Consider the following 15,276-nt stretch of genomic DNA (forward strand, 5'->3'; position numbering starts at 1 on the left):
GGGAAATTAAACGCATGCTGTTAAAGTGTGAATGAGTCGACTATGAGAATTGTGTTAAATGTTGAAAGTGATGTATGTGTTTGTGTGCGCTTAGTGAGTTAGAAAAAAAGGACTGTCTTTCTCTGTGTGTGTGTGTGTGTGTGTGTGTGTATGTGTGTGCTTAGGGAGTTTAGAAAAAAGGAGTGTCTAGCCGTGAGTGTGTGTATGTCAGTGTGAGTGTGTCTCACACCTCTCCCTTTCCCATTCTATGTGTGTGTGTGTGTATGGTCAGCTGTGAGAATTATGAGTGCCGAGTGCAGGTGGGGGAATGATCACCCCCCTCCTTTCTTTGGCTCATCATGAGAGTGTGAGCAGAACTCTCTCCCTTGTGCTTTAAAGATAATAAATTTTCTGTGGGTGTGTTTAGAGAAAGTAGGGAAAGGACACCTCTGCCCAGAGAGTGTCAGAGAGAAAGACTGTCAGAAAGAGTGAAGGAAGTGTTTAAAGAAAGTGGGGAAATGTGATAAAGAATGAAAGATATAGAAATCAATAGGGAAAGAAATTTGTAATGGTAAAATTTATGAGCTTCGTTCAAGGACAGGTAGTAAATTACTCATGAACCTCAAATTGAGGGCTTTGATATTTGTTATGAAAATGAGCCTTAAATAAAAAGTAAAAACTATGAGCTTTCTGTGAGACTGTAAATTAAAGAAAACAGTAGAAAATGAGCTCCAGAAAGATGTTTCTTATGAGCTTTCTGGGAGACTAGAAAACAATGAGCTCCAGAAAGACATTTTTTAGAGAATAGAATAAAAGAGAGCAAGGTGTTAAAGCTGAGGGTACATTGGGGAAACTGTAATCATGGGAATTAAAGGTAAAATTAATATTGGAAGAAAAAAGGAGAAACATTTTGAAATCTCCACATGAAATGGCAGGACTTTGATTTGTGACGTACTGATAAAAGCCACGTTGATTTGGTCTAAAATGGAAAATAATAGTTATTTGGGAAAATTTAAAATATAAATGTATGAAAAATATTGAGGTATAGTGCTGTACAGGGGTTTGGAGCTCCTGGGTGTAGTGCATTTGAACTAGGTTTTTTTTTTTCAATGGGTGTAGTGCGTATATGGAGTTTGACTGGAATGAGGAGACTGTGCTTAACCCCAGACCCACTCAAAGGAATGCAGCTCCTGGAGAGCACTGTGTGTGCACAAAGAGACAGGATGAGAATTAAGAGATACACATGTGCTGAGCTTAAATTGTTTAAATTATAACAGTAATAATTGGAATAACATACATAAAATAAGATAGGGAATTAATGTGGATAAATTAACATGTATATATTTTTGTCAAGTAAATTTGTGTTACAGGACCACCAGAATAAAGCTGAAAGCAGGCGGTGCCATCAATACAAGGCAGAAGGAGAGAGAGCAAGAGAGAGAGAGAGAAAAGCCAAACTGAGTAAAGGGAAGTGTGAATTTATTCTCACACATATACACATACACAGGATTAGTTTGATTACACTAGGAACACACAGTTTAAGTTGAAGTAGTGAAGTAAAAATGGGAATAACTTAATAAATCCAAAAAAAGATATTACACCATTTTTCCTGATGTTGTCTGAAGGGGTGGGGATGAAGGCAGAATTGTCAGAATGCATGAAGCAGTGGAATAAAAAAACAGCTAAAAAAGAAAAGCAATGGCTGCTTAGAGGTTCATTTGATGTTGAATTATGTCAGGAGGTGAGAGAGACGGTGGAAAGGAAAATTACTAGAACTAAGGCCCAGGTAGTGAGGAAATTACGTTGCTTAGCAATAAATACAAGCTTTTGAAACTCATGCAATTAAAATGAGAGGAAAAAGTGCAGGAGAAAGAAAGGGAAGTTCCTGGAAACGATAAGAGATACAGTGACGAAGGAAGACAGGGAGTTAAAGATAGACCCCCACCGTATGCCCCTGAAATACAGTATGCAGCAGACAAGACAGCTAGAAGCACAACAGTATCAGAGATCTGTATATTGCTGGACTTGTGGTAAGCCAGGCCACTACAGTTGTGATTGCCAGAGTCAAGAATGGTATTGAAGGTGCCCAGGAGACCTAAGGGGGGAGTATATAAATTTGGTAGTCTCAATAGTGGCAAATGAAGAACCAGTAGTGCCAATTAGTATAAATGGTCAACACTTTGTAAACAAAGTGATTCAGAAAAGTTCACAAGCACTGAGAATCAAACACAGACTAGGGTGTGTTTATCATCCTCAGTCACAAGGCAGAGTACAAAGGCAAAATGGAATAATTTGTGCAAAGATTATGGCAGACAGTAAACAGAAAAAAACCTTTAGCATTGATGAGCATGAGAATGTCAACCAACAGAGTCACTCACCTAACGCCTCATGAAATGTTAACTGGTCGAACAATGCCAGTAACATATTTGAAGGGACCCACCCGTGGCCCCAACCTTGAACAGTTGCAAAAAGAACTACAAGAGTATGTCAAATGTCTGAAAAAAAAAAACTCCCATTAGCTACACCCACTGTGCAACAACAAATCACAGACACAGGAGCAGAAGCAAGGAACCAGACAACGCCAGCACCAGACGTCGTCAAGCCAGGTTCGAGTGGAGTACAAAGACCGGTAACTAGGAGCGTCACTAGAGCTACACCACCATCAGCTGACGACTCTGACTGATTGATGTTGAGTCTAGGCAACGGCTGGCAAACAGTCATCCAGACTCATTTTTATTTTTATTTATTTATTTTTTTTTTTTTTTAGCACAGTTTGAGGTGTGAGCCAAGCGCTGCCTCTGCTGCAGTAACAAAATAACAGGACAACTAATTAACTCTGACTGAATAATTTGACATTATGCCTGATTGGCATCCATTTAGACATCCTGGACTTTGTGGACTGAGGGGAACCACTTGTGTATTGTTTATGTTGTCCAGTATCATTGTGATAATCATTCTGTCTGCAGGTATTTCTTATACAAATTATGACCCACAAGGTAACTTGAATGATACACATGTGTTCACACCACTAAACATATCCACACAGGTCAGAATAAGTGACACAGGTCTAGTTCTAATTTCACTCAAACGTGAGAAGCGAGCAGTAGTCTTATCTGTAGAATATTCTGCAGTAAAGCAGACCTGGAATACATCAGAAGGATTAGTTTGTGAACGCTATTGTCCAATAAATAGTCAGCAGGTATGCATGGGGACATTAAGTTTTTCACCAGGAGAATACAATGATGAATGGACATTGGTGAGAGGAAATAGGAAGTACACGAGGTCAATGACATGCCTACATAAGCCAGGTATATTTAATTGTACTCAAATTCCAAACTGTGTCAATCCAGCTTCAACAAAACCAAGACAACAGTTTAATAAGATACGTTGTGCCTTGGCACTGATTATGGTACATCACCTAAATCAGTCCATGATAGAGCAAGATTATTTTGTGAAGTATCAGAATTTAGGAGCTAATGATACAATTACAGACATAAAGGGTAAGTTCCACTCAACTGGAACTCAAAAAAACTCACAATGTTCAAGCCGTGGGATTTTCACTGTTAGTGCACATTGTGACTCGCTGATGTGCTATGAAAGTATACACCTTAATTATTCACACAGAGTAGTCATACACAAATGTGAAGCCCTAGAGTGGTACGTGTTAATGGGAACTATTGATTCAGAGACTAACAATGGGCAAGAGGATAAAGGTGAGGTAGTTACAATGTACGCCACTCAGAGCATGTTGTATAAATATTTGCAATTCACAGCCCATACGAATGTTGACAATGATTGCATAGCGTATTACTCTAAAAAAGGGGTCCCAACAATTGTTCCATTGGGAGGTTTAGCTGAATGTGTAAACAAGTCTACAGTATGCCCATTAATCTGCTTATTGTGGAGCATGGATGTTAACTACAATCATAATCACATACAATCAAAAAAACTAAAAAAACAAAAAAAATATTGTACAGACCATTCACTCATCCACCACCTATGGTGCAGGATGATGGATGGCCATATCCATATTGTTTTTGTTAATATTCTGTCCCAATTGAGAGAGAGGAATAGTTCACAGATGCAGAAGAAAGCTAAATAGTACAGGTTGGGATCTGGACAGTAATACAAAGTTATTGAACATAGACTTGGGTGAGGGTACAGTACCAGTGGCTGATATATTGTGGGTTTGTGATGATGGTAAACAAATAGCTCAATCTTTAGCTCCTACCTGGAAAGAATGTTGTGCTCCAGTTGCTCTTTCAGGTCAGGTTGCACTATTACCTGTACACATACCAACAGCTCGGAACAAGCGAGATGTATCATCTTGGCTCGCAGGTAAAGACGCTATATTTTCAAAACCTACTTTAACATATTCTGGAGTGCCAACTGATGTACCAGCTGAACACATGGTAATGTCTCACTCTAGTATTGACAATTGGGTAGCCTTTTTTCCATGGCATCAGACTTATAAAATGCCCATTGGATTAATTATATTTGGTACAACCAGCAAAGGTTTATGAATATCACTACAGGTGCTCTGGCTTCTTTAGGCCAGCAGATAGATGCAACTTCTAAAATGGTGGTACAAAAAAGGTTTGCTATAGATTCTATGAGAGCTCCAGATGATGGTGTTTGTGTTCTGTTTGGAGAAGAGTGTTGTACTTATATTCCTATGAACACTGCTGAAGATGGTAATTTCACTAAATTTATGACACAATTAAAGGAACTGAGAGATGAACATGTGACCAACACAAAGGGAGGAGCCCCTGGAGAGGGATGGTTGTCTTGGCTATTTTCAGGCCAATGGAAAGTGGGGTTGATTAGAATGGTTATGTTTTTGCTTATTTAGTTTTTATTGGGAAGTTGTGTTATGCCATTTATTCGCAGCATGATGGGTAAGATCACGTCTGGACTCACAGGACAATATCCCGTACTTCAACCTGTACAATCCAGTGGATCTTCTAGAACTATTCGTGTGACATGTCATGTCCGACCTTACACCTACTCGGATCGTCAAGCTATCTGACTGAGGTGAAGTGCTAGAAACCTCTCCCTATAGTCAGCAACGTGCCCATCTACGTGATGTAAAATCACAATAGGTGGAACACAACATCTTCAGGAGCAAACAGCTTCGTTGCATATTTTATGTTATTCATGTATTTACTCATATGTTATTCCTTTTGTTATTATTTGCTGTACTCAATTATCCATATATTCATTTGTATTTACTCATGAGAAAATGCAGTTGCACGTGCCATTCTTGTTTATTAGGAACAGGGATAGTTAAGCTTGCTAAATATTTACATATACATTACTCCCAGATAGACTCTGTATTGTATGGTAGTCAATATTAGGATGTAATTTGACCTATTGGGTATTGGCTGATTAGCCCCAAAGACTGTGAAAGGGTGTGAAGACAGGGCTATAAGGCCTGAGCAGTCGTGGAACACCCATGTAATGGGTGAAAGGAGGACCTGACGATTCAGCATTATGGACCTATTACCCAAAGGACGGTTTGTGCTCGATTGATGAACATGGTCTATGTATATAAGCTGTGTCAGACTCCAGTGTTGACTGACTCTTAAAGTCACCCAGGACAGTTTGTCCAAGGACAGTCGACATTTCTAAAAGTTGTTACAGCCCTCCGTGCTGGGACGTGTCTTATTAAGGGTACCTGCCTAATATTCTATCATACAATAGTATGACCTGTCTGGGGAGGAATGATGATATATTATTTTAATATTTTTAGTTCAATACTTTGCATTATTCAGACACATATATCCAACTATTATACACAGTATATATTAACAACTATATAAATGCATATATGTACCTTTATTTACACTTATAAGAAGATGCAGTGGTTCACGACTAGTAGTCGTGAAAGGAGGGAATGATGGAGAATTCACTTATTCATAGATCAGGCATTGGATATTTCATTAGAGGCAAAGATGTACAGACATGTGACTGCAATAGACAAATAATATAGAAAACACATGACTGTAATAAACAAATGATATAGAAACATGTGACTGCAATAAACAAATAATATAAAGACATGAGAATTATTTTAAACAAATGAGTTTTGTGGCAGAGGATATTAGAATGGTCAAAGGTACTTGAGTGCATAACTTAGGCCTGAACTCTGTAGAAAAGAAGGAGAATGGTGTAGCATGGGACTGTCTGGTACGGTGTGATATACGACATCTTTAGAAGATAAGGATACCTTCTTAGTTGGACTTTTATGATACACTGCATCCTTAAGGAGACAAGGGTACCATTTAATTGGGGTCCTATGGAATACAACCTAATTAAAAAAATGGGAGGGGCGAGATGATCTCACCCAAAAAGTGTATGTAAACTGTGGTTTCCAGTTTGTCTTTGTGAGTGAGTCTGCAGGAGGCTTCTGAGACTGCTCTCCAATGCTTTAAGAAAATAAAGAGCCTGCTGATCTTCCAAGAAGTCGTCTTCATCTTATTTTGTAAGAACTAGAAACTTTTATTAGAACTTATTCTTTCAAGTATTATAGTTAGATTAGATATAAGATTAATACGTCGTGGTAACGACAGTTTCCTCCCACAGTCCAAAAACACACGTTGGTAGGTGGATTGGCAACCCAAAAGTATCCGTAGGTGCGAGTGTGTGTGTGTTGCCATGTGAAGGACTGGTGCCTCCTCCAGGGTGTGTTCCCACCTTGCGCCCAATGATTCCAGGTAGGCTCTGGAGCCACGGCGACCCTGAACTGGATAAGGGTTACAGACAATGAATGAATTAATGAATAAACTCAATAGTTACATGCTAGATTCTGTGTTTGTTGTGTGTTGACTGTGTATTATTAGACAACTGCTGACCCACCATCGGACCACTCAGATTACTGTCCTGTACAGGATATAACTCATTTATAATCTCCTCACACAGATTTTACATTCACAGAGACTTTTATTCTGGAAAACACACTAATACAAATATTACCAACAGCTATGAGAGACATAATAATGAGTATAAGACTGATATAAAATTCATTCATTATCTGTAACCATTATCCAATTCAGTGTCGCGGTGGGTCCAGAGCCTACCTGGAATCATTGGGCGCAAGGCGGTAATACACCCTGGAGGGGGCGCCAGTCCTTCACAGGGCAACTCAGACACATTCACTCACACTTCGTGAGTCGCCAATCCACCAACCAACGTGTGTTTTTGGACTGTGGGAGGAAACCGGAGCACCCGGAGGAAACCCACGCGGACACGGGGAGAACACACCAACTCCTCACAGACAGTCACCCGGAGCAGGACTCGAACCCACAACCTCCAGGTCCCTGGAGCTGTGTGACTGCGACACTACCTGCTGCGCCACCATACCGCCCTGATATAAAATGATTAAATGATAAAAATGTTGACACTGTGCTGATTTAAATTTTTTACTAATCTTATTTATAAAGAATAACAAAAAGAACCTAATGAAGGAAAAAAATGTAAATTGGACTGTGAATGGAAAAGTGCTAAAATGTGGCATTTTGTCTTAAATTCTGTTTAATCACCAGCGGTCCGCCCAGAAAACGCTGTGTAAAACACTAGTGGACCTCCAACTTTGTCCTCAGTGGAACAACAGTGGTCCGCCGTCTCCTTGCTGTCAGAGATATTTCTGTTGTGAATCACAATACAATATCTTCACTCTAAAAAACACTGGGTTATTTTCCTACCCAGTTGCTGGGTTGAGTGAGTTGGGTAGCTAGAGTTTTGGGTTTTTGGGTCTCTATACTACCCAGCGTTTGGGTTAAAAGTGACCCAGCAGCAGGTTTATTGTTACTATGTGTTTATCCAAGCGCTGGGTCGGTTTCCCCATCACAGTGGTTCCCACTCTTCAGTTTGAATGTGAGCCACAGAGAGCAATGCTATGTTACATGGGGAGTGCTTCCAATTTACTGTGATAGATTAATGTTTATAAAGATTAATTCATTAATAACCTGTACCTTATCCAATTCAGGGTCGTGGTGGGTCCAGAGCCTACCTGGAATCATTGGGCGCAATGTTTATAAAGATGTTAGAATAAAAAACATTTGGGTTGATTTTGGTGCTGTACACTAGTCAATCTGCCAAATTACTGTTTAAGTGCCAGTAAGAGTTATTTATCTTAGCCACTTAGCTAACTTGCTAACAATATCTAATATACCTGTAGGGTGAGGGGGAGAAAATAAAAACGTTACAAATTTAACAATAAAAATAATACAATTCTCTTTGTCTACTGTCTTAGTTTAGTGTGTTTAAAAGCAGTTTGTTTGATTGTGTTGTCAAAGCTTTAGCCATTAGCGAAGGGCCAGCAGGTAACAGCTGTGTTCCACTTCCCTCCATGCTCCCTCGGTAGTGTGAGAGCAACAATGTTGGCAGTGCAGTGCACGTGTGGTGGTCATCAGTAAAATCTAAATTCTCTATTCATAAACAATTATAATAAATTCTGAATTAATTATTGTAAATAAGTGATAGCATTTGATAGTGTGAGATGGACAGCTTTAAATATGTTATAAATGTATAAAAAGTCACAACTAAAGTATTATCAGTGCTACAAATTCAAAGGTGGTAATGTTTCAAAGTGATGAGACAGATTTGCTTCCACAGTACAACCATAGGCTCAACAGAACTCACAGGAGGCATTCAAATAAACATATTACTATTAAAATTATTACTGCTAATTAGTTAGAAATATTACACACTTCAATAATGATTAAGAGTCTGAGTGTTCATTAATATTCATGAGTATGCAGATTGTAAATGTAGACTGTGTCTCAGAATCCCACCCCTCTCCCACTGTTCTGCAGACTGTGTGTTACTCTGAGAGGGAACAGACTCAAATCAGATGTGACTGAGACAAAGAGAAAGAAAAGTAAGCTCTACATTGACAGCAATGATCTAAAACATAAACCTGGTTATGATCCAGATTCAGTAGAACTTCTGCTGAAATGTGAACAGTGCTAAAGAAAACAGAGTGGAGCTGATTACACTAGAGATAGCGTGAGATCAGAGCTGTGGATTTAGTCTCTTCACAGAGGAGAACACTGTAGAGGAGCAGTCAGTCATTTTCTCCAGTGAGTCATTATTAAACACTCATTACACTGACCCCTAGTGGCCTGAGTGAATCAGACTCTGCAGTGAACCTACTGTAAACATGAGCGCCCCCATGTGGTGAGCCCTGTCTGTGAAGTGTAAACTGTTTCATAGAAAACACAAGAGCAGCACGACTCAGTGACGATGTAAAAGTGTTTTTATTCACAGTGTAAAATACATGTAAATTATGACCAATGAACAGAAGCAATATTCTCTGAGAGTGACTCTATGGACCTCGACTCTAGACGACATCACATCAACATCAGGATCAGGATCAATACACACCTCAGAGAAGAACATCTCCTTCAGCACTTTGTGATTAAACAGTAGAAGCTGAGCTCAAAACAGCATTACATTCAACACTAGAACAGAAGTTTAATACAAAGCTATTTTAAAATATAGATTTACATTTTTATACGGATCATCACATTAACCTTTGTAACAAAGAACCATAGATTTACACAAGCTCCGAGTAAATACTTCACTTATTTATTATTTATTTATTATTACTTAATGTTTTGTGTGTCGTTATAATTTCTGCCACTAAGTGGAAAGTGTGCAAACAATAAAACAAACATAAAAATAAAAACAAAAAAGTACTTACATACTTGTATTATATACATACTTACACATACATACACATAAAAAGACATGTTCAAGTTAAATCCTGGAATATTATCTCCTTATTATCACCTGATCATATTTAACTGCTGAACCCTGAAATGATTGGTAATACACTTTCAGACCAGTTACAGTCATTAATAATATTCCTGCAGATAAACAGGACGAATGACATCAACACAGCTCTGAAATCTACATTAATTAATAATAATAAAAATAATAATAATAATATACTACTGTTTTACAGAACATTAACCCTGTTCTCCAGAGTCTCTGATATTGATCAGAACACCTTGAATAATCTGAAGTGATCCAACACTGAGAGAGTCACTGAATATAAATCACTTTGGCATTTGTCTTATGTGCAGTGTGACTGTACTTTAAATTAGTTTGTGTTTGTAGATAAACTGAGACAGGAGACTGGTTCCTGTATCAAAATAAAAGGTGTTTCCCAGTCCACAGCAGGACAAGAGATTGTTAAACCAGTGGTAAACTCCTACTCTGTCCGGCAGAGGTCCTCCTCCCCTGAATTCAGAGCAGTGTATTTAATAACTCCAGTTTAACTGGAGACTACATTCCACCTTAAATGATTCAGAAGCTCAGCAGCAGCAGCAGACTCCATTGTGGAGGTGTTGATTCAGTGGTGGCTGTTGAGAGAAATCTTGTTTTTGCTGCTGTTGTTTCTCTCTGAGACTGCAAGAGAACACACACACACACTACTTACTCAGTGGATTTAAAAATGTCAGTGTACTCAGTGTTTAATCATTAATTATCTTTAAGTAGCACTTAGTTAAACACATTAGAGATCAATATCCTGAGTGAAGATGGTCAATGACACAGTGAGGTTATGATAATGATGTGTGTAACTGCTTCTCTCAGTGAATAAATGTGAGTGTTTTATCAGTTACGGTGCTGTAAAACCCTCTGTAAAGAAGTCACACACTCACACACACACACACACACACACATACACACACACACACACACACACACACACACACACACACACACACACACACACACACACACACACACACACACACACTCTGTCTCCAATCTGAGGAGTCTAGACTTGGACTGTTCCACTGAGGGAATGGTTCAGTCCTGTTTACCCTCCTCCCTGACTCCTCCCTCTCACTGTCAGCCCTCCACTCCTGCCCCTTTCAGAACACACTTCATACTTCTGTGTGTTTCTAATGGACTCTGTGTTTTCAGAGACGTCAACACTCACCATCATTCTTCATTCTGAATCTGTCTGCTGTTCGTCCTTCATCATCATCACAGTGGTTTCATCAGGTCTGTCCCCGACACTGGAACCTGAAAAAGCAGTGGGTTTGTGGTTAAAATAAATACAGAGCGTGTCGTTACTTTAGAATGAGGATGTTGCTGGTGTGTGATGTTGAGCTCTGCTGCTTTTACTTTATTACACAGTGGATTTACATTGTTTTATTCACTTTACCTTGGTCTTTCTCCTCTACTTTTACAGTGTTTCTGTTTGTCTCTGGGTGAAGTGGATGGTGTGCTATGAACATTTATCATTTCAGAATGAACTGCAGGTGAATCCCTCTCTCCACTCGTCTGTTTTTAATCTCAGTTCAGGATCAGAGCCTCAGACACTACAGACGTTTACAGAACTATACACAAGTGGATTCAGGAGGAGTGTCACCACAGTGGGATGATGAGGCTTTATTAACTTTACAATACTCACTGCTACTTTTGTTTGATCCAGTGTTTCCACGTCCTGAAAAAAGAAAAACAAAATACAGTCATTTCACAACTGAGCCACAGTGGAATCACCACAATCACTAATTTACTCCAAACAGTGTCAATACCATAACATTTTACATATGGATTATTACCAGAGTCTGAAGCAGAGTCAGGAACACACTCCTTCTTCCCTAAAGGAGAAAGCAGTAAAATAAAAAGAAGATCAGAGCACGGAGAAAATAAACAGTAGAAATTTACAAAGTAGAAATGAATCAGTGCTCTGTTCCAGAAACAATGTTTAAACTGGGTTCAGTTTTATTTAATTTCACAGAGAACAGAGAAAAACAGCTTCACTAATAAACTGTTACGTTAACACTGTTGTATTACGCTCAAAAATGAAGCTGGAGCTAAAACAAGGACTTTACACTTTGTAGAGTTCACTCAGAGCTCAGAGGAGAAATAAACTATAACTCAACTCACCGTTTAGTTTCATCAGTGAATCAGGAATCTGGAGAAATGTGTCACTGTTTTCCACAAACCTCAGAGGAATCTTCTCACCTGAAAGAGCAGGATTTAGAGAGAGTTGAGTACAGATGTGCAGTAACATCTGCTGTGTCCTGATTGACTGGTTCCACATTCACTCATTAACCCTTCACTGACTCTAAACATGTTCAGCACAGTCTCAGTGTGAATGTGAAGGACTCTGATTGCTGAGGAAGCTCAGGCTGGAGTGGATCTCCAGCACTTTGAGGGAGATGAAGAAATAGATCACAAACAACAACTTGGAGAACTGGAGAAATCTCTGTGTTCAGATGAGGATCAGGGGAATTAATGATTTAGAAATGATACTAAACACAAACAACTCCATGTGTCCTGGAGTGCAGAAAACAACAGCTGAAATATTCCAAAATACAGTTGTAAACTTAAAGCTTTAAGATCAGTTTTGACAGAGTAGTGTGTTCTTAAATAAAGACAGTACAGTACACGACTTAAACTCATAAATAATAGCAGTGCAGTGATGTGTGTGTGGCCCGATGTCATTAATGTTTTTCAACCATGAGAGACTCCACTTGGACTTGCACAAAATGACTTGTGAACGTCTGACACTCACCGCCTGCTGGAGGAGACTGGGGTAGACTTTTACTTTTTCTTCCTTTAAATACTGTTTAAAAGAGAACCATGTCACCTTTTATATAACAATGACTAGTAACTGACTGTACATTTAATATATTTATGTATTATGGAAATTCGGAGTGATTTATGAAACTAAAGTAAAAGGATCATACTCACTTTTACAGACAATGATCCTAATCACGATAGACACCACCACCACCAACACCCCTCCTCCAATAATCCATCCGTTAACACCTGAAGAGCCAATGTATGTCCCGTCTGTAAACAGAAAAGTAAGGAACAATCTTCACAACTTCAATTTTGTATAAGAATAAAACCCTACATTGAATTGAACAGAATACAGTAATAACAGTGGGATATTCTGAGTCTAATGGAGGACTCTCTCTACTCTTCAGTGTTTCTGGATTAAAATAAACCCCTGTAAGAACTGTAACTACTTTAAGAACAGTGGGATATTCTGAGTCTAATGAAGGACTCTACTCTTCAGTGTTTCTGGATTAAAATAAACCCCTGTAAGAACTGTAACTACTGTAAGAACAGTGGGATATTCTGAGTCTAATGGAGGACTCTACTCTTCAGTGTTTCTGGATTAAAATAAACCCCTGTAAGAACTGTAACTACTGTAAGAACAGTGGGATATTCTGAGTCTAATGGAGGACTCTCTACTCTTCAGTGTTTCTGGATTAAAATAAACCCCTGTAAGAACTGTAACTACTGTAAGAACAGTGGGATATTCTGAGTCTAATGGAGGACACTCTACTCTTCAGTGTTTCTGGATTAAAATAAACCCCTGTAAGAACTGTAACTACTGTAAGAACAGTGGGATATTCTGAGTCTAATGGAGGACTCTCTACTCTTCAGTGTTTCTGGATTAAAATAAACCCCTGTAAGAACTGTAACTACTGTAAGAACAGTGGGATATTCTGAGTCTAATGGAGGACTCTCTCTACTCTTCAGTGTTTCTGGATTAAAATAAACCCCTGTAAGAACTGTAACTACTTTAAGAACAGTGGGATATTCTGAGTCTAATGGAGGACTCTACTCTTCAGTGTTTCTGGATTAAAATAAACCCCTGTAAGAACTGTAACTACTGTAAGAACAGTGGGATATTCTGAGTCTAATGAAGGACTCTACTCTTCAGTGTTTCTGGATTAAAATAAACCCCTGTAAGAACTGTAACTACTGTAAGAACAGTGGGATATTCTGAGTCTAATGGAGGACTCTCTCTACTCTTCAGTGTTTCTGGATTAAAATAAACCCCTGTACGAACTGTAACTACTGTAAGAACAGTGGGATATTCTGAGTCTAATGGAGGACTCTACTCTTCAGTGTTTCTGGATTAAAATAAACCCCTGTAAGAACTGTAACTACTGTAAGAACAGTGGGATATTCTGAGTCTAATGGAGGACTCTCTACTCTTCAGTGTTTCTGGATTAAAATAAACCCCTGTAAGAACTGTAACTACTGTAAGAACAGTGGGATATTCTGAGTCTAATGAAGGACTCTACTCTTCAGTGTTTCTGGATTAAAATAAACCCCTGTAAGAACTGTAACTACTGTAAGAACAGTGGGATATTCTGAGTCTAATGGAGGACTCTCTACTCTTCAGTGTTTCTGGATTAAAATAAACCCCTGTAAGAACTGTAACTACTGTAAGAACAGTGGGATATTCTGAGTCTAATGGAGGACTCTACTCTTCAGTGTTTCTGGATTAAAATAAACCCCTGTAAGAACTGTAACTACTTTAAGAACAGTGGGATATTCTGAGTCTAATGAAGGACTCTACTCTTCAGTGTTTCTGGATTAAAATAAACCCCTGTAAGAACTGTAACTACTGTAAGAACAGTGGGATATTCTGAGTCTAATGGAGGACTCTCTACTCTTCAGTGTTTCTGGATTAAAATAAACCCCTGTAAGAACTGTAACTACTGTAAGAACAGTGGGATATTCTGAGTCTAATGGAGGACTCTCTACTCTTCAGTGTTTCTGGATTAAAATAAACCCCTGTAAGAACTGTAACTACTGTAAGAACAGTGGGATATTCTGAGTCTAATGGAGGACTCTACTCTTCAGTGTTTCTGGATTAAAATAAACCCCTGTAAGAACTGTAACTACTGTAAGAACAGTGGGATATTCTGAGTCTAATGGAGGACTCTCTACTCTTCAGTGTTTCTGGATTAAAATAAACCCCTGTAAGAACTGTAACTACTGTAAGAACAGTGGGATATTCTGAGTCTAATGGAGGACACTCTACTCTTCAGTGTTTCTGGATTAAAATAAACCCCTGTAAGAACTGTAACTACTGTAAGAACAGTGGGATATTCTGAGTCTAATGGAGGACTCTCTACTCTTCAGTGTTTCTGGATTAAAATAAACCCCTGTAAGAACTGTAGCTACTGTAAGAACAGTGGGATATTCTGGGTCTAATGGAGGACTCTACTCTTCAGTGTTTCTGGATTAAAATAAACCCCTGTAAGAACAGTGGGATATTCTGAGTCTAATGGAGGACTCTCTACTCTTCAGTGTTTCTGGATTAAAATAAACCCCTGTAAGAACTGTAACTACTGTAAGAACAGTGGGATATTCTGAGTCTAATGGAGGACTCTCTACTCTTCAGTGTTTCTGGATTAAAATAAACCCCTGTAAGAACTGTAGCTACTGTAAGAACAGTGGGATATTCTGGGTCTAATGGAGGACTCTACTCTTCAGTGTTTCTGGATTAAAATAAACCCC

At 38.8% G+C, this 15,276-nt stretch overlaps 1 protein-coding gene across 3 annotated transcripts in view; it reads right to left on the reverse strand.

The window, feature by feature from the left end:
• Nucleotides 1–9,226: 9,226 nt before the first annotated feature.
• The window catches only part of LOC136694830 (BOLA class I histocompatibility antigen, alpha chain BL3-6-like), a 77,499-nt gene continuing 71,449 nt past the window's right edge, over nucleotides 9,227–15,276 (reverse strand). For all 3 annotated transcript variants that reach the window (XM_066668656.1, XM_066668655.1, XM_066668657.1), the window contains 7 exons: nucleotides 12,700–12,801; nucleotides 12,521–12,571; nucleotides 11,890–11,967; nucleotides 11,562–11,600; nucleotides 11,411–11,443; nucleotides 10,934–11,019; nucleotides 9,227–10,395 (listed from right to left, as the gene is read on the reverse strand). In XM_066668656.1, the coding sequence (XP_066524753.1) occupies nucleotides 10,943–11,019; nucleotides 11,411–11,443; nucleotides 11,562–11,600; nucleotides 11,890–11,967; nucleotides 12,521–12,571; nucleotides 12,700–12,801 (380 nt within the window). In that variant the 3' untranslated portion in view covers nucleotides 9,227–10,395; nucleotides 10,934–10,942. The remainder of the gene's footprint in view (nucleotides 10,396–10,933; nucleotides 11,020–11,410; nucleotides 11,444–11,561; nucleotides 11,601–11,889; nucleotides 11,968–12,520; nucleotides 12,572–12,699; nucleotides 12,802–15,276) is intronic.

Source organism: Hoplias malabaricus, chromosome 4 (assembly GCF_029633855.1).
Source record: "Hoplias malabaricus isolate fHopMal1 chromosome 4, fHopMal1.hap1, whole genome shotgun sequence".
NCBI classification, from domain to species: Eukaryota; Metazoa; Chordata; class Actinopteri; order Characiformes; family Erythrinidae; genus Hoplias; species Hoplias malabaricus.